At 32.9% G+C, this 23687-nt stretch overlaps 1 protein-coding gene and 1 long non-coding RNA gene across 5 annotated transcripts; both read right to left on the bottom strand.

Annotated features, from left to right (window-relative positions):
* Nucleotides 1–6282: 6282 nt before the first annotated feature.
* LOC148609549 (GTPase IMAP family member 7-like) lies at nucleotides 6283–10778 on the bottom strand. Its single transcript, XM_088541106.1, has 5 exons — nucleotides 10740–10778; nucleotides 10305–10352; nucleotides 8972–9059; nucleotides 8419–8463; nucleotides 6283–8042 (listed from the first exon to the last, which is right to left on the bottom strand). Exons 3-5 carry the CDS (start codon nucleotides 9048–9050, stop codon nucleotides 7033–7035), a joined length of 1134 nt encoding a protein of 377 aa, XP_088397232.1. The 5' UTR covers nucleotides 9051–9059; nucleotides 10305–10352; nucleotides 10740–10778; the 3' UTR covers nucleotides 6283–7032.
* A 5454-nt stretch (nucleotides 10779–16232) lies between these two features.
* On the bottom strand, nucleotides 16233–22195 carry LOC148609548 (uncharacterized). Of its 4 annotated transcripts, none has more exons than XR_015914663.1 (5): nucleotides 21961–22195; nucleotides 20890–20968; nucleotides 19229–19430; nucleotides 18821–18911; nucleotides 16233–18081 (listed from the first exon to the last, which is right to left on the bottom strand). It is a non-coding gene; the product is annotated as an uncharacterized LOC148609548 (long non-coding RNA). The 4 variants fall into 4 exon arrangements; XR_015914662.1 differs by lacking the exon at nucleotides 21961–22195 and adding an exon at nucleotides 21390–21585; XR_015914661.1 differs by having other exon boundaries at nucleotides 19229–20968.
* Nucleotides 22196–23687: the final 1492 nt, after the last annotated feature.

Below are 23687 nucleotides of genomic sequence, written 5' to 3'. Positions count from 1 at the left end.
ACCGCGGATACCTTCGTCAATTCAGTTTTTTAGAACTAATTAAAATTAACTTACATTGTACAGTTTTTATTATAGCTTTGACTTTACTCCAGTCAGGGTTCCCAAAAATTGACATCGTTTTCCTGCTGTTTGTACTCCACTTCATTTTAATTATTGGTAATGTGGAACAAAATCCAAGTCCGTCAACCGAAGCAAGTAGTTCTGACGATAAATGTATGTCTATATGTAATATAAATATCTGTAGTATCAGAAATAAACTCGAATTCCTAAATGACTTCTTTGAGGAGTTCGACGTATTAACGATTACTGAAACACATTTAAATTGAGCAATAAAAGACACTGATATCCAATTCGATTCATTCAGTTCAAATATAGTACGTAAAGATAGGAACATGTTTGGGGGAGGTCTTCTCGTTTATGTTAAAGACCACGTGGGCATCGATCGTGTACCCGAATTAGAAAATCAGACTGATGAAACACTGCGGGTAAAAATCAGGACAAAAGGCCAGACATTACTTATTTGTAATACATATCGACCAGAATGGACGGACGATCTTTACTGGACACGGTTAAATCATTCATTAGGAATTGCAAGTCACATATGTGATAATGTTGTGGTTGTCGGAGACCTAAACTCAGACTTGTTCAAAATGAATAATAGTAAACTGCTTGACACTATCAATCTTTTCAATTTAAATAATGTAATAGGAAAGTCAACGAGGATAACTGATTATAGTAGGACTCTCCTAGATCCGATAATTTTAAACGACTCTCTCAAATGTATATACTCAGATGTACTAGAAATCCCCCGAGTAATAAGTGATCATGATGAACCTGTAGCTTTTCTTGAATGTCCTAAAACGGAATCAAAATCGTATAAACGTGAAATATGGGTCTATGACGGAGTTTACACAGTTCAATTTAATGCTAAACTAGACGAAGTTGACTGGGTAACACTACTTCCTGACAGCATAGATGTTGATGGCGCATGTGACATTTTTACCGATAATTTTTTACGCCCGAGACTCCGTACCCACCAAATATGTAATTATTAGAAAAAAACGATAAACCCTGGTTTAATAGTGAGCTAAGGCGAGAAATATCGAAAAGACACCGATTACGGAAACGCTCCCTCCTTACAAACAAAGACAATGATATTACAAAGTACAAACAGCAGAGAAACAAAGTCAATAATATGAAGAAAAGCGCAAATTTAAAGAAAACTTAGACAATATTATACTTGATAATGCCGGCAATCGGAAAACTTATTGGAAACTAATGAAGATGTTAATTAAATCTTCCAAAGGGAAAAGTCAAATGCCCCCACTACAAAACATTATAGATTTTGCCTTTGATTACGATGACAAATCAAATGTTCTTAATGAATATTTTTCAAATATATCGCGCGTAGATGACACTGATATTTCTCTTCCAGAATTTTGTGATAGGACAGAAAACTTTTTATCGGAAATTGATATTGAAACAAATGAGATCATCGATATTATCAAGGTAATTGAGCCAAATAAAGCATCTGGTCCAGGTATCATTAGTCATAAAATGTTAAAAATGTCCCCCGAAAAAATAGCAATTCCTCTAAAAATAATCTTTAATAAGTCATTGCAACAATGTAAATTTCCTTCCCAGTGGAAGATGGGAAATGTTATTGCTGTATTTAAGAAGGGGGCCAGTCATTGCCCTAAAACTATAGGCCGATTTCGTTGATAAGCTGTGTAGGAAAGGTTATGGAAAGAGTTATTTTCAAACAAGTATATAATCATTTGTACAATAATAACTTAATTTAAAAATACCAGTCAGGCTGCCTTCCAAAATATTCCACAGTTCACCAGTTATTAGAAATGTACAATTGCATATTGAATTAATTTGAAAATAGATAAATAAATTGTTTTGCTTTCTGTGATTTTTCAAAAGCGTTTGACAAAGTATGGCATAAAGGATTACTAGTTAAAAAGTTACCTCTCTGAAAGAAACCAAAAGGTATTAATAAACCAATCTTCCTCACCTGTAATATTCAGGCGGGAGTTCCCCAAGGATCTGTACTTGGCCTTTTGCTCTTTGTAATATATATCAACGATATAGCAGATACACTTACTTCACTGTGTAGATTATTTGCCGATGAAACTTCATTCAACTTTTCCAGTCAAAATCATAAACAAATTAAACCTGTAATTGATCAAGATCTGGGAAAGCTGGTTGAATGGTCAAAGAAATGGCAAATGTCCTTCAATCCTGATAAAACAGAAATTATGATATTTTCCAATAATGCTTCACCTACTCTCAATTTTGGATTAAATGCAAAAAATATTCCAATTACAAACACCCATAAGCACTTGGGTATTACCTTTTCTAATGATGCAAAATGGCAGAAGCACATTGACAATACAATAGTAAGCATATCCAAACACTTAAATGTGCTACGTAAATTAAAATATCAATTAGGTAGGAAAACCTTGGAAAACCTGGTTTTTATTAGACCTATTTTTGAATATGCAACTGAAGTTTGGGATAACTGTGGTGTTGGTAATTCTAATAAATTGGAACAATTACAATTAGAATGTGCAAGAATAGTAACTGGTTTGCCAGTTGTTACAAAAAAAAAGAATTAATCTATAAAGCAGTTGGGTGGGAAACATTAGCAGAGAGAAGAAAGAAAAGAAGACTACAAATGCTTTTTAATATGAAAAATAATAACGCTCCTAACTATCTCTGTAATCTTTTACCTCCTAATATACAAAGTACAATAACGTACCCCCTAAGAAATGGCGAAGATATCATTGTACCTTTTTGTAGATTGTCTTCGACTATGGATTCATTCATACCTGCAACAATTAAAGAATGGAATACTCTTGACCTCTCAATACGCCACTCAAAATCAATTGGACACTGAAATTCCAGAATATTCCTCATTTGGTCCAAGAAAACTTTATATTATACTTACACAACTAAGATGTTCTGTCTCATTTTTAAATAATGATTTGTGTAAAGCTAAAATTATCTCAAATCCGGCTTGTCGCTGTGGATATTCAATTGAAAATGCCCAATACTATTTTTTTAGTGTCCCTTGTACAGGGAATACAGGGAATTACTTATCAATGATCTCATTTGGCTACCTAACAACATCCCGTTTGATATTAATTTATTAGTTTCAAGGAATCAAGAGGTATCTTTAGCTGAAAACAAGAGTGTGTTTAGTCACGTTTTCGGTTTCATAAAGCGGTCTAAAAAATCATAATAGTCTAATGTACTACTAGCGAACATGTCTTAAATGGTCTATGCTCATCAACACCGTCAAATCTGTACAAATCATTTCTTCTCCTTTGTAGCTAACTTCTCAGAAAAACTTTGTTATATGTTTAATGATATAAACAATTACTCGCATGCTCATATGTACAAAAATGTTTCATTGTTAATATTGTATTGAGGAAAGGACTTCATAAGTATGATTTACTTGTGACCGATCCATTTTGTTTTGAACAAATAAAATGTGTTGAAACCAAAAACCAAATCAGAACCATTGCGGTACCAGCTGCTCCGTTGGGGTAATATCTATTTTGCCAGATTTATATTGGACTTGACTTGACTTGATTATGGGTCGGATTAGTGTTCGGTAATTTTGTTGTTATCCGTATTTCCCACCAAATTTCTAGGTTATTGGGAGGGTTAAGCGCTCTCAAACATGTTTAACGCCGCCACATACTTTAGGTGCCTGTCCCAAACCAGGAACCTGTAGTCCAGAGGTTGTCGCTGTTTTTTTTTTTTTTTTTTTTTTTTATTGTTATTATTTGTTTTACATTTTTTCTATAGATTAGTTCGATTTTCGTCTTTGATGAATATTTTCACTTCATCTTTTATGGTATTGCTTTATGATAACATGTTGAAGTTTAATTGTTCGTTGCTTGCCTTATGGTTGATGACTGTCTCATTGACAATCATACCTTATCTCCAATCTTATTTTACTTGCGAACATTATAACGTTTTCAGGAAATATGAACTCTACTAAGACACCCAAACAAAAAAAAGCTTTTTTTTATGTTTCGCCCCTATGGCTCATTTAGCCCCTTACAACTCAAAAGGCATAACACATATCTGAAATCTGATTGAATAATGCAGACAGGGATTTTCACAACGAATTCAATAAAAAAAAATCAAAATCGGATTGAAAATAAAAAGTTGAATTTTAGGGTGTGGCTCACTTTAGCCCTACATCATTTTTCAATGAAAACCTTTTTTACCCCTCTCGACCCATTTTTGCAGAGCGATAGGGGCTTGAACCGTTTGTTCTATTTCACCCGTTGTATTCAATTCTTTGAAGTTCCACACTTAGACAAGCTTGATTGATGATATAGTACACTTATATAGTATTTTAGCTTCCAAATGAGCACAGGTAATACATTTTTTAGAAATCGATGTATTTTATCTATCTGTTCATTCCAAGCGCTTTGTGTAATTGGTTTTGAAGTGACTGACCTTATCGTAAAAGAGGGCGTATTGTAGAAATTTCATATTTCCTTTAATTTCAAATGAATAGGACATTTTCCGATATAACATACTGTAAACAAACTTTAACATGCTTGAAAACATTTTATTGTCTTAATGAGCTCAAATAACTTATATTGTAACTTCTTTAAGGCTCTTTATGCAGCAAAAATACTATTAATTTCCCTCTAAAACGAGTCTTATTACGCACAAAATGCTCATTTATTGCAAACAACTATAAATGATACAACATGTACGTAAAAGATAAAGTTATGAATTTTGTGCAGCGATTACACCGTTATCTCTAAACAATGGACTGTTCAAAGCGCATTATCGGTTTATATTTCAACATTTTAATAATAATTTCTACTCTTTCTGATTGAATACTTAATGTAATACAACAGGTTATTACAACATTTTTCAAGAAATTGCTTCACGTCTATTCTCCTTCTGTGGTAGGTCTGGTACGGATTAATAATTCCAAGACAAGTAAAACTGACTGTAACGTTTATTACAAGAGTAAAAGCGAGCTCTCCGAATATACAAAATGTTCAAATATATATACTATTCAATTATATAAGACTCATCCATCAATCAATGTGAATCTAGACATAAACATTTTATGTGTCCAGTTTACCCGCCGATTTATTATTTGTGTACAAGTATTTCTGTCCTCCAGGTATCAATGCATTTCTTTTGACTTGCTTATTACTTGTTACGTGTTGTTTTTCATAATATGTTCTTTTACTTCCCCATTTTGGTTGTTTTATACCCGTAAGCCCTTTTTTTTTACCCGTATATGCATATAATTCAATTATAGTTAACATAGACAATATTAATTCTTAAAGTCATCATACATTCCTCCCTTTCTCAAAAATAACAATTTAATCAATAATGTCCTGTCCTATCACACTTCGACATTTCAGTCGTTCAATTCATGTACTTAATCACTGCGATACATTAACATCATTAAATTGTTAGAATATTACACTTTCGTACAAATTAGAATGACGTCATTTTTTAAATTTCCGTTGTAGAAATGTTTAGAGGTTGTTTTCAAACCAGAGTATTGTAACCCCGCCGCATTTTTGCGCCTGTCCCAAACCAGGAATTTGGCCTATGTATGTCTTGTTTCGTTTGCACTGTTAGTTTATTTTTATGTTACTTGTGTATATAGGGGCAACGCTTTAGCTGAACCCGTGTTTAATGTTTTGGAGCCAGTTACAGCCTGCCATGTGGTGTGAGGTTTTCCTCGTCGTTCATTGAAGGTCAATGGGTCGCCATGGTCTGAAATTTTCATCCTGATGGGGTTGTTGTCTCTGTGACATATTCACCATACATATTCTTGTAATATTTCTTACTTGTGCATATCGCTATCGCTTTTTTTTTTTTGGCTGTCTGGTATCTTATTTTCGATTTTTTGTTGTCAGTTCGTTCGTTTTATTATATATTAAATATGCATTTACTACGTTGACATGATGTATGTCTATTTTTGTTTTTTTTTCAATGTTATGACCGATTTTCTGTCTAAAAACCATACATATGTTCTGTACTAGAACATTACCAAAATTTAAGTGTTTATATCTTCAGTGTGCAACTTCCATTTGCACTTTTATCTCTGAATACAGTTTCTATGAGGCCTACTGAATGATATTCAATACAAAAATATTGGGTTTTCCAATGTAACTTGAAATATTTTTTTTGACTGGTTATAGTGTAACATTTCTGGCGGTAAATGTCCCGTACTTTTTCTAATGTAGATCATTACTAAATTTAAGTTTTAATACCTACAGTGGACTACTTTTATTAGCTTTTACATGTCCTAATACAGGTTCTATGGGGCATACAGAAAGATTTGAAATAAAAAATATTTGGTATTAAGAAATGCATGAATGCATGAATCACCCCTTATAAGTATCTGCCTGGTTTTAAGGCAGAGCTGTACTTAATTAAGAACAAGAGTCCGTAAACATTTAATCAAATGTACGCACAAGTCAAGCCCTTCACGGCGTTGGATGTTCATTCACTCTTGTACTAATTGCTGTAGACAAGCCTTTAAAAATCTCGGACAGTTTGCACGTCAGACTTCGTTTCACAATCCGAAAATGTCGAGTAAAATCATCCCCAATTTCAAAACACTTTTAAACAAATTTCATAATACTAAGAGTGTTGCTAACAGTGGCTAGAGTGAAAGTCAGACGCTGTCTGGAGCTTGCGTGAATGCGTGCATTGAATACTCGAGTTATATTTATTAGTGGCAATATTCATTTCTTGTATTTCGAGATTTCCAGTAGTCATTTTTTTCCTGGCTCTTTTTTTTCGTCAGTCACTTTTCTTTTCTGTAAAAGATAATTATGTGAAAATGTTGGTTTTATCACTCGGCAAAGAATCTTTCATTTTAATTTATTCATTTCCATTCCTTGTGGTTTTCTTTTCTTGGCACTTACTAATTTTTCGCCACCTTTAAGTTAAATTAAATTTTACGTAAATGCTACACACAAAAATTCATTTTATAAAAATCAATTTTATAAAACAGAATCAAAATCCGATCCAACGTAAAAATTCCTTCAATTTCTTTTTAACCCAAATAACTGCATCGAATAAATCGCCTCTTCCCTGCTCAGATTGTTGTCTTTGTTCATACCTATATTGTTGTAAAAATTCTCTTTCCCTCTCTTTGGATCTCATCCTTTCGTCTTCTTGTACTTTCTGAATAGCAATGTTGAGTTCCTTTTGGTACTTAGATTCAGCTTTGACCTCTGCCTGTAAAACAAGTATGTCCTGCTCTTCTTCTTGTCTTTGCAGTTTACGTAGAAGATCTTGTTTGTCTTTTTCAACGAGTTTTATAGCTTCATTGATTTCAGCCTCGCGTTTTTCCTTTTTTTGACGCTGTTTTTGTACGAATTTTTCTCTTAGAATCCTTTCTGCCGTTTCGTACATTTCATTAGTATAAAACTGTCCACTATTTTCGTCATATATTTTATCAATCAGGTGAATCAAATGTTTTACCTCTTTATCCTTGTCTTCTTGATGGCCATTCAACCCGAACGCAACGTACCGATTTCCAATTTTGCGAAGCAGTTTTCTCAAGTCGGATTCCACTTCAAATTCGTTTTCAACAAAATCTTCTATCGACTGACCTTTAAGTTCATCTTTTCCGGTGAAAACAACTATTAGGTATTTTAATACCCTTTCTCCGAAATGTTTAACGAAAAACTCTAACGTTTTCTTTTCCTCGTTCGTGAAGCGTCCGAGTCTTATGACAAAAATAATAGCATGTAAGCCGGGCGAAGTCATAGCATAACATTTTGAAATTTCAAACATTACTTTTTCATTTGAAAGTTGTGTGTCAAAAAGCCCAGGTGTATCCACTACAACTAGTTGTCTTCCAAACCTAGTGGCCATTGCAAGTTTAGCTTTTTTAGTGACCGATTTTCCTGACATTTTGGCATGAAATACGGTGTTCCCGACAATTGTGTTCCCGGTTGTACTTTTTCCAACACCAGTTTTTCCAATTAAAAGAACCCGCATCTCTGTTTTATCGACACCTGTAGAAGCATGTAAACAAATGTATGTAAATGGTCAAGTACGACGTAATTATGAATACACTTACTACAGACTTCAATCGAGAACTTAAAAAAATACTCTCCCACAATTGTTTAAAATTACAAATGTAATCTCTTCTTTTTATTTATCATAACTCTTCATATAAAGCAGTGAAATATGTAATATATATATATTATGTGAATAATCATGTATTTATATATTTAAATGACTGTCATAAGTTTTTACTTAAGCATTATTAACAAGTTCTGAATGAAATCATTGAAAACTACATATTCAAAAGTTTAAGATTCATGAACAAAACCCTCGCCGTTGCGTTGGTAAAATATACATTGTCATTCAATATAATATATACATTACCTATGTATTCATCAGTACTTGTACAATGCTGATCCGTCGAATCATCTAGAAGACAATGATATGAAACAAAATATATTAGTAGACAGCACAAACGAGTGTATAGTTAACACACCAATTTAGACGTGCCTTACGAAATTGTACGAAATATCCGCACATTTTATCTATGTCTTTATTTTGACAAAGAATAAGCTTATAAAGTAGCCATATCGCGTTATTTCATAAATATTGAATCAAAGTCATTCATCCAAACTGATTCATCAATTCTGAAAAATTGAGGCAGTACAGAGTTTCATATTAATATGAGAAAGGCATTGATCTTCATGGATTTTTATGTCTGTTTTGTTGTTCTGTTTTATATGGAAAATTTGCTGATCGTCATGTTTTGGTCACTAGAAATACGGTATTTCCAGTCTTAGGTTAAAACATGTTACAGGTAAAACTTTGTTTCAGTATCACCAGGTATGTAAAAATCACTTATCTTATTTGTAGACTTTGGTAGTATATTATAATTTGTTTGTTAAGCAAGTATGATTCTGTAGTAATCTTATTTTACCTGTTTTCCCATGACAGTTTCCAAGGTTTGACGGTATTAAAGCTATAACTATCACCAATAAAGATCTTTTCCAAACCATCCTAAAAATCTGTTTTAAAAAATTTTAAAATAAAGTTAGAAGAATAATTCTTCATAATAAATGTTTATAATTTAATAGTTCGTTTCTTCACTACTTTCCTTTTAAAACATCCTAAAATTACACAATGATTTTTGACAAGTAATGTTATTTTCAAATCGTTATATTCGTCACAATGTTAGAGGGAATTAATTTATATTGTTTTAAAAGATAATTTGTCAAATTTCGCAGCTTATTTCAAACTTGAGTTGAAGGAAATATCAAGGGAATCAGAATTTCAGTCTAAAGACAACGACTTGACAAAGATAGAAAGTGCACCAAACAAAGAAAAAAAAATTACATGCGTATTGAAACGTAAGTATATGAGCAACCCACAATCAATGCACTAAAAGTTTTAGCATTTACTGTGTGCTCCGGTAGGGTAAACGTCCTTGTATTTCTATTTCTAGAAATACCTGCCCAGTTGTTTATAAAACGTCACGTCCGGTGTAGACGAAAAAGGATAGGAAAACTATAATGAAAATATGTACAAATCGGTTCTCAAGTTGAAGGTAGATACAATATACCAATCCAATGATGGTGACGGTCATGAAACTTTTAGTATATTAGATACAGAACTTTGTTCCAGGAGGCGTGTTGTAAGAAGCCTAGCATTATATACAATCTACGTAGTTTTGGCAAACTCTGGCGTAACGAAAGTGGTAAAGAGATGTTGTCGATCAAAACAAGAAACTGACTTCATATTGTCTGTAGTATCCTTCGTCTAAAAAAATGATTTGGAATCGTTTTTACAAAGTATGAAGAATCTCTGCAAGGTAATTGAAACAGATACCTTACAGGACTCATTGATAGCTATAACAAATTTGTAGTGCTGAAAGAATGACATGTTGTACTACCTACGCTGGATATTGAAAGAAAATGAATATTTAGCAGTTTGATTTCCTAAAATCAACTTTCACACCCAATATTGATAAAATCATTTGTTAAATGTTTTAAATTTAGGTTAGAATTGCTGAAAACTAACAAATGTTCCACAAATGACACTACAGTACGTAGTCACTGGCGTCTCCGTCGATTCATGCATTTAAAAATAAACGTGTGCACTACCACTAATTCACTTCGGTCCCAAACCATCCTAAAATCTGTGTAAGAAATTCGAAAAGAAAGTAAGCAGTATACTTTCCTGTAATAATTTCGTTTAATACTTTGGTTCTTCTTCACTGCTTTCCTTTTAAAACATTTCAAATAACACAATACCTTAACAATGTTACTGGACTCAGTGGTTGCTTTAACGATTTTGTCGATCTGAAAGGAATGACGTGTTGTACTATCTTCGCTAGATGTAAATAGAAATGTTCAGTAGTTTGTTTTCCAAAAATTCGACTTTCACACCTAATATTAATAAAAACCTGAGTTAAATGTTTTCATATTTAGCTTAGAATTGATTAAAATTGCCAAATGTTCCACAAATGACACTCCTGTACGTAGTCACTAATGTTCCTGTCTATTTTTGCATTTTACATATACATGAATGCACTACCCCCGATTAAGGTCTGCCTCAAACCATCCAGAAATCTGTCTAAGACATTTAAAAAAATGTATGAAGTATACTACTCTATGATATTTTGAATATTTGGTTCTTCACTACTTTCCTTTAAAAACGTTTAAAATACTAGTAACACAATAACTTACCGTGTTACCGGCTTCACTGGTTGTCTTATCGGTTTTATCTCGAAGGAATGACGTGTTGTACGTTATATATAAATAGAAACGGAATTTTCAGTGGTTTGTTTCCTGAAAATCAACTTTCAAATTCTATATTAAAAAAGACGTGTGAAATCTTTTTAAATTTAGGTTAAAAATGCTGAAAATGAACCCATTTTTCTCAAATGATGCTACAGTACTTCATCACGGGTGTTCCTCTTAATTTGTGCAAATGACATATATAGTGTATACAGTTATACGTATGTTCATACATTTTGTTCCTATGGAAAATTGGTTATGGCACTGCTATGCTTTCTTTAACATAAAAACTATGGTAGTCGAAATAAAGTCGACCAAAAGCTTTCTCGTTAACTAACAAAATGTCATTTTTTAAAATTATTTTTATGTTACTTTCACACGTTATATCGTTGCATTAGTAAGTTAAAAAGATCCTTTACCGGACTCACTGATACCATTGACAGAATTGTCGTACTGAAATTATTGACACGGTGTACAATCTATGCTAAACATTATTCAGAAATTTGTTTTCCGAAAATCACTGAGATCACTACCTTTCTGAAAAAATATCCACCCAATCGTTAAATTGTTTAAGTTTTATTTAAATTATGAATCAGTATTTTTAATGGTCGATCATTGCTTGATGGCTACTTACTATTTTCAATTACTTGGAGTAGCGCAACAATCCACGAATGAATAAGTGCAAATTTTTACAGTGTTTTGTCTTTACATTCAATTAATTTGTTTGGTTTTTTTTAGCAAACGTCGCTAGGATTAATGTAGATGGCGTCGTTTATAAGCGCGAGCATTTCATTATTTCGTTTTACTGTTACTGACAAAAAAGTTGTAGGCACATGTGCTGCAATCAGCTAAGATCGTTGAATATTCGGAATAGTGATATTTCCTTGAAATGTCAAAAAACACATATAAATGTTTTGAACTGCAAATGCATTTGCTGATTACCGACTAAAATTTTCTCTTTGATTTCGGAACTGAATTTGGGGCGAAAGTAAATGGTCCGACAATGATTGTAATGTGCCGTTTTCATAGATGAAACGTACTTTCAATCTTCTAATGCCATAAGATATTCATGACATCGTTGTTAAATAACACTATAACATAAATGTTAAAAAAATATAGCACTTTCTATATTTTTTTAACATTTATGTTATAGTGTTATTTAACAAAAATCTGTCGTAACACAGTACACATACTGTTCGACCCGGCTTGCGCTTATATGTGGTATTTGTTATACATGACGGACTGGGTAATTTCTTAACGCCCATGGCTATCATTTGGGGTATCGCATGGACGTGTAAAGCATTGAAGCGTTTACAGTCACCGCGCATAGTCATACCCATGAATGTGGGTCATGGTGTTTTCGGGGAAATTAGTTGTCATGCGACCACCTTCATTCATTAAATGCATTATCACATGATTTCCTGTCGATCTGTGCCCTAGTGATTGAAATTGTGATCTGTACGTATTTACAGACTACAGCATTTTACTTCACAAATTGAAGATGAAGTGCATTTTTTCATACACTGTCCACCCTATAAAGTACACAAACAAGTTCTCATCAACAAAATAAAAAAAAGAAAAAAAGTTTCTTCTCAATAACAGAAAATAGGAACCTTTGCGCTCCGCCACAGGAGGCTAAATTGCCCGACCTTACCCATCCCTCCTTTTTTTCTTGTGGCAATAAGAAATTGTCGACCCCAATATTCTTGCGTCCCATCCCTTTTTTCTTTTAATCTTCATTTCATGTTCATTTTATCATCCATTTCATGTTCATCGTCTGAATATAGCTGAAATATTGGTGCTCGGACGTTAAACCCCAACAATCAATCAATCAATCTTATTTTACTGTCCTTTCTTGATTTATTTAAAAAAGGTTTTGGAGACTCTTATTGTAATTTTGCATTATCTCAACAACATTTCTTTTCCGGATGCTTATTTCATCTGCATGATGTGCTAGAGTCGCAAGTCCATCATATGCCAAGAGTAATCAAGGAAACCAAGATTCTAGCGAAAACAAATGTAATCCACGGACAAAGGCCACAAAGGGATAAGAAACACACACAACAAAATACATAAAATAACCAAAACAGTGCGTATAAAGCAACAAAAGTAAATGAGCACCGGTAGGATTTTTGGAAACATCCACCGAGTTTCCAATGAAAAGTTAAGTACAGGGTAGACGAAAGAGGAAAGGAAAACTATGACACCTTGAATAAATCGGTTCTCGTTGCGCAGATGGATACATCGTAATGGACAAAAAACCGTAAAATTATGTATTAGTCCTTGTTTGGAAAGTCTATGTCTTTAAAAAAATATTTCGAAGATTTTTTGCTAAATAACAAAATTGAATGTATCAATAAGTGGCATCATTTTATTAAAATTTATTTCAATGCATTCAGTATTAGCACAGCATTATACCGTGTCGTGTTATTTCAATGTATTCAGTATTAGCACAGTATACCTTGTCGTGTTATTTTGTTGATTTCTGGTACTGGAGAAGTGTTTCTCGAAAACCTTGCAGAAAACATATAGGATACCACTTTTTGACAAGATTGAATTCATCACTACTGAAGTTTTATGGTCGTCATCATGAACTCGTGGATCGTTATGGTGTATACATATGCACCATGAAAACTGATTTATTCAACGGGTCATGGTGTTCCTTTCGTCGTTTGCCTATCCCGGACTTGACTTTTTATGAGCAACTCGGGGGGTGTTCCTAGAAAAGCAGAGCACGCTTACCCTACCGGTGCACCTGGTCCATGCTCCCAGTTTTTAGTGGAGTCCGAGTTGCTCATTTTGCTTTTGTGGTTTTTTATGTATGATTTTAGTTACTTTATGTTCTTTGTTCTGTATGTCTGCTTTCCATGTCTGGTCTTTGTCCCTGGATTACATTCTTTATACGATGTATAATGTTTTTAAGTCGGGATTTTAACTGAGTATGGGGAATAGAAGTATATAGTGTTGAAAAATCATAGGTTTTAATGCTATTATATTCAGATAATAGTCTTGAACTGATTGTCTCCAAACGATCTTTCATTTTTTTCAGGATCCATATTGAATTGATACCACTACGGGAGTAAGTGTTGTGGTAGGACTGCAGACCCTCTTTGACAGTTGTGAGTATAGAAGTTCAAAGTTTTGAAAGAGGTTTGGTGGTACATTTTGCAGATCCAGCTATGAAACGTTGTTTGTATGGATTCTTGTGGAGTTTAGGAATCCAGTACATAGACGGTAAATCACAATCATCGTCCTTGGTAGAGAGACGAAAAGAGGATAGCACAGATTTATGGTTTTCCACAATCTCTTCTTTGGAGAGAGTGGTAGCAGTATAGGTCTTATCAGTGCTATTATTTTCTACGTCTACCTCTGATAATAAACATTGGATGTAAAACGTTTTGCAGACAAAAACCATGTTGTTTTGGGCTTTGTCTGCTGGTACGACAACATTTGTCATGTATAGTAGACAATGTTTTTGCTACATCGGGGTCTTTGAAAACTGATGTAGCCTTGGCACTCATTGATCTATTTAAAACTTTCATTCGTTTCAAAACTAAAGACCTCACGGCCTTTAACCACTCTGATAGGGAATGAATGTCTTCTTGTTCTCGTTTTATCCATTTTCTTGCATAGTCCTCGACGGCATCCATAAGAACCTTTAAGTTATAATTCCAATTTATGGAACGTGGTTCACGGTACTTGGGACCTTTAGAAAGGATATTACGTAGAGATTCGTTTTCGAAAATGGTTAAATCTCCCGTAACGACGTGACCAGAATTCAAACAATTCAAACAGTACTCAAACTTCAACCAGTTTAAAACTATGATTTAGAGTAGGGAGGGAAAACATATTCATGTGCACGCGCCTGCAAAATCTGATTTATTAGGTCATGACTGGAGCACCGTGCCATATTTCTTGTCGGCTTTTCATTTTTGTTTTTTGTTTTTGCTTGTTTCATTTGTTTTTAGTAACGCTGTTATGTACCTAAATTCTACGTTTGATAGTTTTCAAGTTGCTACTCACATGCTTATCATTTCTATTGCTTACTAGTGCTAAGTTTGTATTTGTTGTGTCTTCGTCCTATGTATGGCTGTCTATCTACATCTCGTTTTAATTAATTGTTATATCATATGTTTCCATGCACTGTTAATAATGACATTCACTTGACGTCGGTTATAAAATCTCTTTAACAGCTTATGTTGTATTGTTTTTAACTTTGCTTACATTAATTTTTTTTATATTTAATTTGGTTTTATAATTGATACATGATACATAACTCTTTAGATTGAACCGATAAACTATCGGACAAATCGAAAAGAGCGTCACTTATTGTACTTCATATAATAGAAACTTCGGTTGCTCAGTTTTTACTCGGAAGTCACGTGAGTGTCTTCGAGTATTGTTAGTATAAGTAAGACAAAAGAGCTTCCGGCAGATAACTTCACGGTCGAAAATGCTGTCTTCAAATTAATGCGTGATTCTCTTTTAAACTTTAAATATTTCACCGATATCCCAAATGAATGATATTTCAAACATTTCTAAGTGTTAATTTTGAGCTCAATATTGTCGAACTGGTAAATCGAGACGCCAAACTATTTTTTGCCGCTTGGCCGCGTAGTAATTTCAAAGAAGATAGTTAAAAAGCTATCCTGGTTCCCGGGACTACTGAATACGATCGGAAACCAGTCTAATTAAAAGCCAATACAATTTAATTGGAGTTATCTCTCTTTGGGTGGTGTTGGATTTTAACTATGCCCCGTGGATGGTATTATAATCAAAATCATTTTATCAAGAAGCGTCACATTCAACATCATCAGCTTCCTTTTTTCAAGTTTAAGGTCTCAAGAACGTAAACAAATGCAATAATGTTATTTTCACGATATTTGTGTTCATCTTTGTTTTGTTTTGTTGCAGGTTGCAAGAGAAATATGGGTTCAACACCAAAACATTCTCAAACCTTAGTCCATGCTAGCACATTGGTTAAAAAATAAACATCGGGAACCTATCTTGCAGATTGCACGCCAAGCGACTTCCGATTTTCAGCACCTTCGGTGCCTTGATTCTACTTAATGAGAGAGCACTTTACTTTCGTTAGCATATTTTCATTCTTGATTTTTTTAATGTTACGATTTATTGTCTTTAATACAAAAGTAATCATTAAATTCGTTATGTCAGTTTACCCTAGTTGATTCTGCATTCTTTGCTATGATTAATGTTTGGACACCGACAGTTTTACTCTTGAGAGGGTGGTTTGGACTTTTTTCCGCAGCGCTGGCAATTAAATTTTTATTTGAAAATCTGCATAGTTACAAATGTAAGTAATAGCGATAGTATTTATGTTCTACTAAGTTCCAGGAGACAATTTCAGATCTCTTTAAGCTATGACAAGACACTCTACCCCGCTAGGTTTTATGGTAAGGGCGATGATTAAGGAAAACAGTCTACAGTTAATGTCATTTATTATAATGACGTATAAAATAACACAGGAAATATGTACATATATACATTAATTGGGATTATGAAAATAGTGAACATGACACTATATAACAAATAAAGTAAATTACTCCCCTAAAAATTTGGAGAGTCTCCTTAATACAAAAAAGAGGATGGCATTAAAATCGGCCACTCCCAGCAACTCTTATACATGAATAAAACACACAATAACATAGCAGATCAAAGAAGAAGGTGGTAGAAAGGGGTGGTGATGGATTCGAAAAGTTCACCAGTAATAAAATCAGACTTTAACTTGGTGGAGATAAATTGTAACTGTCACGTGACACATTTCTAGTTATTGGTCCTCACGAAATGACTAATTACCTCATTCATGGGGGATTGATTGATTTTCTTTATTTCCTCCAAAAGATGAAGATTCATTAAACAAGAAAAAAAATCACAAATATAATACAAAAATCACTTTACAAAATAGAAAACCACACACACATAATTATATACACAAACTGATGCAATACCTTTTATACCATGTAAATAATACTATATTAATAAAGAGTAGACAATACAAAATTTTAGGTAGCATATATTGAGTATGATACACTTACATGTAATTGAATGTTAAATACTAGTATTGAATCTTAACACAATCAAAGTGCTGAGGCAATGAGTCAAGGAAGACCTCATAAATATTCATGTAACCAAATTGCAAGCTAAAAAATACGATAAAAAAACTTAGCCATTCTAAAGAGAACCATCTGTTTTAAGGAAATACATATCAATAGTGCTTGTTTATTAATACATTTATGGATCTTCTTTTCTTTTATTGTTTTTTTTTTTTTTTTTTTTTTTTTTTTGTATTTCTGGCTGTGTACGTTTATGTCCTCAAATTTCTTGACACTACACACCTAAACCAGCATTCCTTAAAAAATATGATCTCCAATGTGAATCACTGACTATCAATACCATATGGATTTTCAAAGTAAGAAAAAAATCCACACTTTGACATTTCGGGTTGGCGATGCATCAAGTAGAAATAAATCCCGTGGACTAGGAGAGCTAGGTTGACCAAGGACCAAATGCAAAGGGAGAAATGGGCAAAAAAAACTTCTCCTTGTTTGTGCTGTCTTTGGCAGTGATTTGTAATAGATTAAATTAACAAATATGTCAATAGTTTTCAAACAGAATTTACTAAAGCTTGTCCTTATCATTGTTGTCTAGATTAGGCCCCGAGTTGAAAATGCCAAAACTATACACTTTTTTACAATAAATAATTACCTGTCTCTAGGATTTTTTTCATTTCAAACAAGGATACAAACTATTGTTATCAAAACTACTATGCAGTTTAAAAATCTTTCAACTAAAAAAACTTTGGTTGTACCTCATATATTTTAGCAATTTAAGATTCCAATCAAGATGAAAAGTCAAGGATAAAGAGATGTTGTGAATACAGGAAATATTTTATCTTTCTTTATAATAAATGAACTTTGAATATAAATCCATCCTTTCTACTTTCAAAAACAAAAAGGTTACTAGTGAACCCATACCCCATGAGTACCACTTTTTATGATGAATCATTATTGCGCTTAAGCAGAGTGTTTTATACCTGTCTGTCTTCAATAATGTATATGCATTTCTTTCATTTTTGTCTGTATGATTGTTTCATCGATATGTATTATATTATAATACAAGTTACTCTTGTGTAGCAAATAAGTGCTACGAAATCAGACTTCATATTTGTAGTTTTTATTAAGAGATGTTGACATGTACCAGCGCAAAAATAGTTCATTTTGCTTTTGCTTCCTTCTCACTACATCTAGTGAAACTTTAAAAGGGATTACCACTGAAAAGAAATCAAGGAAAAGATGACAACAGTGCCTTTGATACTTGCAAAATGTTACAATATGTAAATGCATTAGAATATACATGTATTTTAGCCACGTCATATGGAAGTACAGAAACCTTCTCTCGATGAGAAATATTCTTACATATACATAAAATTGTGTGCAAAATCAGGCAAAAATAGAGGTTGGGTGGTTATCATTGTCCCAGGTTTTTCCTGGTTTTTAAGCCACCTAGTCAGTACTGGTTGATTGAAATTTTGCAAACAGTATTTTTCTAGCATTATAATTTCTGTCCTACATTATAAAAAGTTAATACAAGAAATATATATTATATTTTAGTGTTCTGAAATGTCATTCTTAAAATATCTCTATAAGCTTAATTAAGAAAAAATAAACATTTCTTTCTCTAAAATAATTCAAATTTATCTTAAATTAAACATAACAAACTTTAAAAAATGTAGTACAGTTTGTCATGAGCACATCTTTGTTTCATTAACTGTTAATAACAGGTAACATAAGTAAGAGTAGAATAGGTTACTTTTCACCTGACTGACAGGTGGCCATTGTAAAAAGAATATCCCTCATAACCCGGAAGATCATTAAAGTAGTTTGAAGTGGTGAGTTTAAAACAATAAATTCTACCATTTCATGTATTAGACAAAACTTCTAAATACAGAAACTGGAAAATTTACTAATGATTTTGCTTTAGGGCTTCTCCCATGTATGGTTTCTATTTACCTGATGATTTATAATGATGTCTGGACCCCCATTTCAATATATATGGATCCATCCCTGAATGTTGATTTATTTATGAGCAATTAATGTCACACTGTAAAGTAAATAACAAATTTGATACATGTATTATTATATTACAAATATCATAATTTCATGTATGAAATCTTTAATTAATACTGTATTGCATATGCCAGTAACCATAGTTAGAGTACATGCACATGTATTTTTGAAGTTTTCAGTATAAATTTCCTGTTCACAGACATACAAATGTAAACTGCAATTTTTGCTAAGACATATGACAACTGTTCTTTACTAGCAATGTTTACAGTAGACCTATCACCAGTTCTGGAAATTTTAAATCATTGTGTACATTGGAAGTATATGAACAAACTTATGTATACCTTCACTTACCTAATACGTTGTACATGTATGAATGTCCCGGAAAATCAGCTCTTAGGAAAGAGCTACTTTTGGGTGCCTTGATATCCATTACTTTAAATTCACTTTCATGGACATAGAATTTCTAACTTAATTGACTGTGTCCTTCGTGTGTCATGAAAATCCTGTATCTAACTTTAAGATCTGCAATCTAAATGTATATCTTGACAATGCACTAAAAAAGAACCATATTGATAATCTATTATGACTTACATGTATTTGGATATAATACACATGTACATTCCATACTGAATATTACATGCCAAAATCTGTATCACATGCAGTATCAACGAAAGACTCCTATGTCAACCCACTTAGGGCTATTGGTCGCAGGGTGATATAGGTCGAGAATTGATACCCCCATCATATACAAATTTTGGAATGTCATGTTCATCAAAACATATATTTTAATTATACTTCAAGTGTGTTCTGTGTAGGGTGTGATATAAGGTATGCAATATAGGTCTAGGGGTGTGATATAGGGTATGCAATGTAGGTCTAGGAGTGTGATATATGGTATGCCCTATACCTGGTAGGTCTAAGGGTGTGGTATATGGTATGCTATATAGGTCTAGGGGTGTGATATAGAGTATGCCATATACATGTAGGTCTAGAGGAGTGATATACAGTATTCACACACACTGAAAATGAGGGATGGCAGCTTGGGTTCCTCAGAAGACGGGGGTGCTAGGACATTATTTGCTATTTATGTCAATTTTACACATGAAAATTATAATTTTCCCATAAAAAGGAGGGAGGGATGCCACCCACACACACACACCCTCACTGTAATCATAAACATTAAAACTATACTTACGTTTTTTTGTACATCACAAAAAAACGTACATTGCAGCTCCGAAAATCCGTTATTAGAAGCTCCCGACATTCGCAATAGATTTTTACAGTCATGATAGTAGTCTATATTTAACTCCTTGGTAAGATTGAAAAACAATTAACACTTTCAAACCTACATGACCCATCTTGTAATGGTAGACATTAACAATATACTAACAACTCAAAGAGTGTACATTGCAGGTAAAAAAATCCGTAATTAAAAGCTTCCGACATCTTCTCGGGTTGCTCGAATAACCAAAAACCTCGGTGTTAACCGAAAACCAGATTGAAAATCCGATAAAACACGTTTTGGGGGGTATAATTGAAACCATGTTGGGATCCACAAAATAAACATGGATGATTTAGGGTTCTTTTATTGATAAGGCAGATTGGAATCTGTTACAAATAAATTAATTGACCCTGTAATACAATAAAATACTATAAGTACAGAGAAAAGAAAGATAACTCTATTTTTGAATAAAGAACATATTCTGTCAACATGTACAATATTTTTAGAATAAAATATAGATTATGTTTTCATGTATTTGTCTGTCTCTAAGACTCAATATATTTTGCGTCTACATGTATGAATTATAATTATTCATGATTGACATAAATCTCATACCAATATAATTTTGTATCTTATGACATAATGGTATTCCGTTCAGATCTCTTATACTCTATAAATTGTATGCAACATGTAAGATTTAAAATAACAGCAAAACATAAGTTTGCCAAACATTGCCAAAAATGGTATGTTAACACAAAAAATTATAATAAAAACACAACTTAATGCTTACCTCTGAAATAGATGAAAAGGTCAGGTTAACTGTCTGGTATAATACAGTACTTCATAAAGTATGACACATCATATGAAACCTGAAGCAAAAATATGTCTCATATCTGATGTGTTCATGGAACAATAATAACATTCATTACAAACACCAAACACTTTGAGTACATCATTAAATAAAAATAGTATTTAACATATTAAAATCTAACCATTTAATCAATTATTTATATCCTATTTATTTATAAGAAATCACATTCATTCAAGATTTGTCTCTTTTGAAACTTTTGGTTTAATAGCTCAATTATTAACTATTTTAATTATTTATAATCCTTTATATCATTTAGTCTCTTTAAATGATTTAAATAGATTTTACTCATTCACTCAGTTCATTTTCATATATTACAAATTCATTCTCAAATTCAAACTAAACATTCAAGCTCATACTAGCTGCTCAGTTAAGACAAAGTTATTTTAATGGGATTAAGTGCTAGAAATATAGAAACAAACCTCAAATACAAGTTCTAGAAACTCAGCAATACAACTAAACTTCCAAAGTAGATTTATGTTGAAATACTAGGCAGAAACTATAGACTAAGTTATAAAAATCTCAAGGAAATCAATATGTCTGCCATCCAGCTCAGCAAACTCAAAGAGAATAATACTCACATTCCAAAGGAAACCCCAATGAGAATTTTAAAGTATATGTGACCTGAATAGACCAATAAATAAAAGAGAAATAAAGAGTTCTATAAATAGCTCATCAGCTGATTGGTAAATCCATCAGTCAAAGTAACTGACTATCAATTACATTGATACAAGTAACAACATGTATACATTTTAATATAAATGTGAGTAAGTTTTAATATACATATTAACCATTCATTTATTAATCTCAAATCATATATCATATAATAAATAAAATACAATACATAAATATATAGAAAGAGTAACATTAAATGAATATTATATCCATAGTCAATTCCTGGTTAAATTCCACTCTGCCACATAATTGCTCAATGCGTTATTTAAACACACATGCAAATAATTTTTTATTAGTATTCCAGCACTTTCTAGATACCTAACAAAAGTCTGTAATAATCAATATGGCGTCAGTACTTTGAAATTAGCCACTTGTCCTTCCGACGCCATATTGTTTTCGTTTATTGGAGGTACCGTCTTTGACCCGCGTCAGGTCAATTAGAAAAAGTAATTCAACAAATATTACAAAAGCTTTGATGTCATAGTAGTTCCATCTCTTACGCAAAATAAAGCATCACATATTGATCGGCGGCGGAGCGATATACTAACGTATATTTGCAAGGTGGAAAAGGGGGAGGGTAAAGAGAACAGATCGCGGAATATTTAGGGAGTTCTAGGTGGCAATATCCACTTCCGGTTGAATAGCCTTCCTTGACAAAAATAACTTTCCTGAAATTAGTGTACAATTTATTTATGTGACCTGCGACGTATAGCATTAGCTGGTACCATATGTCAGAGTCTAGCTCATTAGCAAATTCGGTACCAAGGAATGTTATAAGAATGTCATCATCCTCTTGGTTAAATAATTTAACTGAATCGTGTACTGGAAGAAAGTCTGCAATGCCGTTAAATATTGAGTTTCTATCATTCATAAGCGATTCACAAGGAAGTATGGAATGTTTGACTATGTCGTCAGTAAATCGGTCACAAAGAGAGCATCGTCCACTTAATAGCTAGCGACCCTAGATAAGTTAATACCATAAGTTCATTGCGTTTGCAATGGTGCTTGGAACAAAGTCTAATCAATCTTTGTTCTGTTAAACAATGGTGGATTTTAAAATATCGCCAAAGGTCAGGTCGTTGTTGTACCAATAATTTCCATTTGGTTTCTTCATAAATAGTTATTATTTGACTTACGACTTTTGACCAGAGTCTCTTGTCCGGAATAAAAGTTTCTTCAATAAAGTGCTCAAGGAATGATGACATATCATATTTCAATAAAGTTCGAAGGAGATCGTAAGTCAAAGATGATTTATCAGGTTTGCCAGAAATTACATTTGCAAGCCTTAGTTAAATAACTGTTTATGAGTTGTTATACACAACAGACCAAATAATAACATTTTAAACTTTTCTACTAAACCCTCTATAGACCACAGTCCTAAGTTACTTACAGAAGAAGCACTTGGTGAACATTTGTCAAAACACAATATAAAACGAATAAAGTATCTTTGAGTCTGTTCAAAAATAGATGTTTCAATTTTGTTCAAATGACCCCAAAGTTCACATCCGTAAAGAGCTGTAGGTAGAATTACACGTTTCCATACAACGGTATTTGCCACCGGTGACATGCCATTCGAGTTTACACCTACGGTGTGTAATGAGCGCAAGTTACGTTTCAGTTTTTTACACGCATTATCAGTTCTATCAAACGTTCGGGCATGACAGTCTATAAGAGTTCCAGCATATGTGACTTTGTCTATCCTGTTAATAGTTTGATCACCAAATTGAAAATCTAAATTACTTTTCTGCAAATGTCTCTTAGAAGTAAACAGTAACACATTACTTTTCAAAGCATTGTATTTCAAACGCCAATTTTTCGCATACTTGTGGACAATGTAAAGCGAGTCTTGAAGTCCCTTTTTAGAGGAGCTTAACGATGTTGTGTCATCAGCTAATAATATACAAGGAATGTGTAAGTTTTTTTTATAATTAACCCATTTTTCGATTCCACAAGAAGTTTAATTAATCCATCGATAAATAACGAAAAGAGCCAGGCAGACATAACACGACCCTGTCCAACTCCCTGACAGATTTGAATGATTTACT

The sequence above is a fragment of the Perna viridis genome, chromosome 8 (assembly GCF_037379345.1).
Source record: "Perna viridis isolate PV_CMFRI_1.1 ecotype Kerala chromosome 8, ASM3737934v1, whole genome shotgun sequence".
In the NCBI taxonomy this organism is placed as follows: domain Eukaryota; kingdom Metazoa; phylum Mollusca; class Bivalvia; order Mytilida; family Mytilidae; genus Perna; species Perna viridis.
This window is presented reverse-complemented; position numbering and strand designations above follow the sequence as displayed.

Coding starts and splice junctions, on each gene's coding strand:
- LOC148609549 (XM_088541106.1), bottom strand. CDS start 9,050: ATGGTTTGGAAAAGATCTTTATTGGTGATAGTTATAGCTTTAATACCG. Junction 8,464..8,971: donor AAACTGTCATGGGAAAACAG/GTAAAATAAGAT, acceptor ATTGTCTTCTAG/ATGATTCGACGGATCAGCAT. Junction 8,043..8,418: donor AAGTACTGATGAATACATAG/GTAATGTATATA, acceptor ATGCTTCTACAG/GTGTCGATAAAACAGAGATG.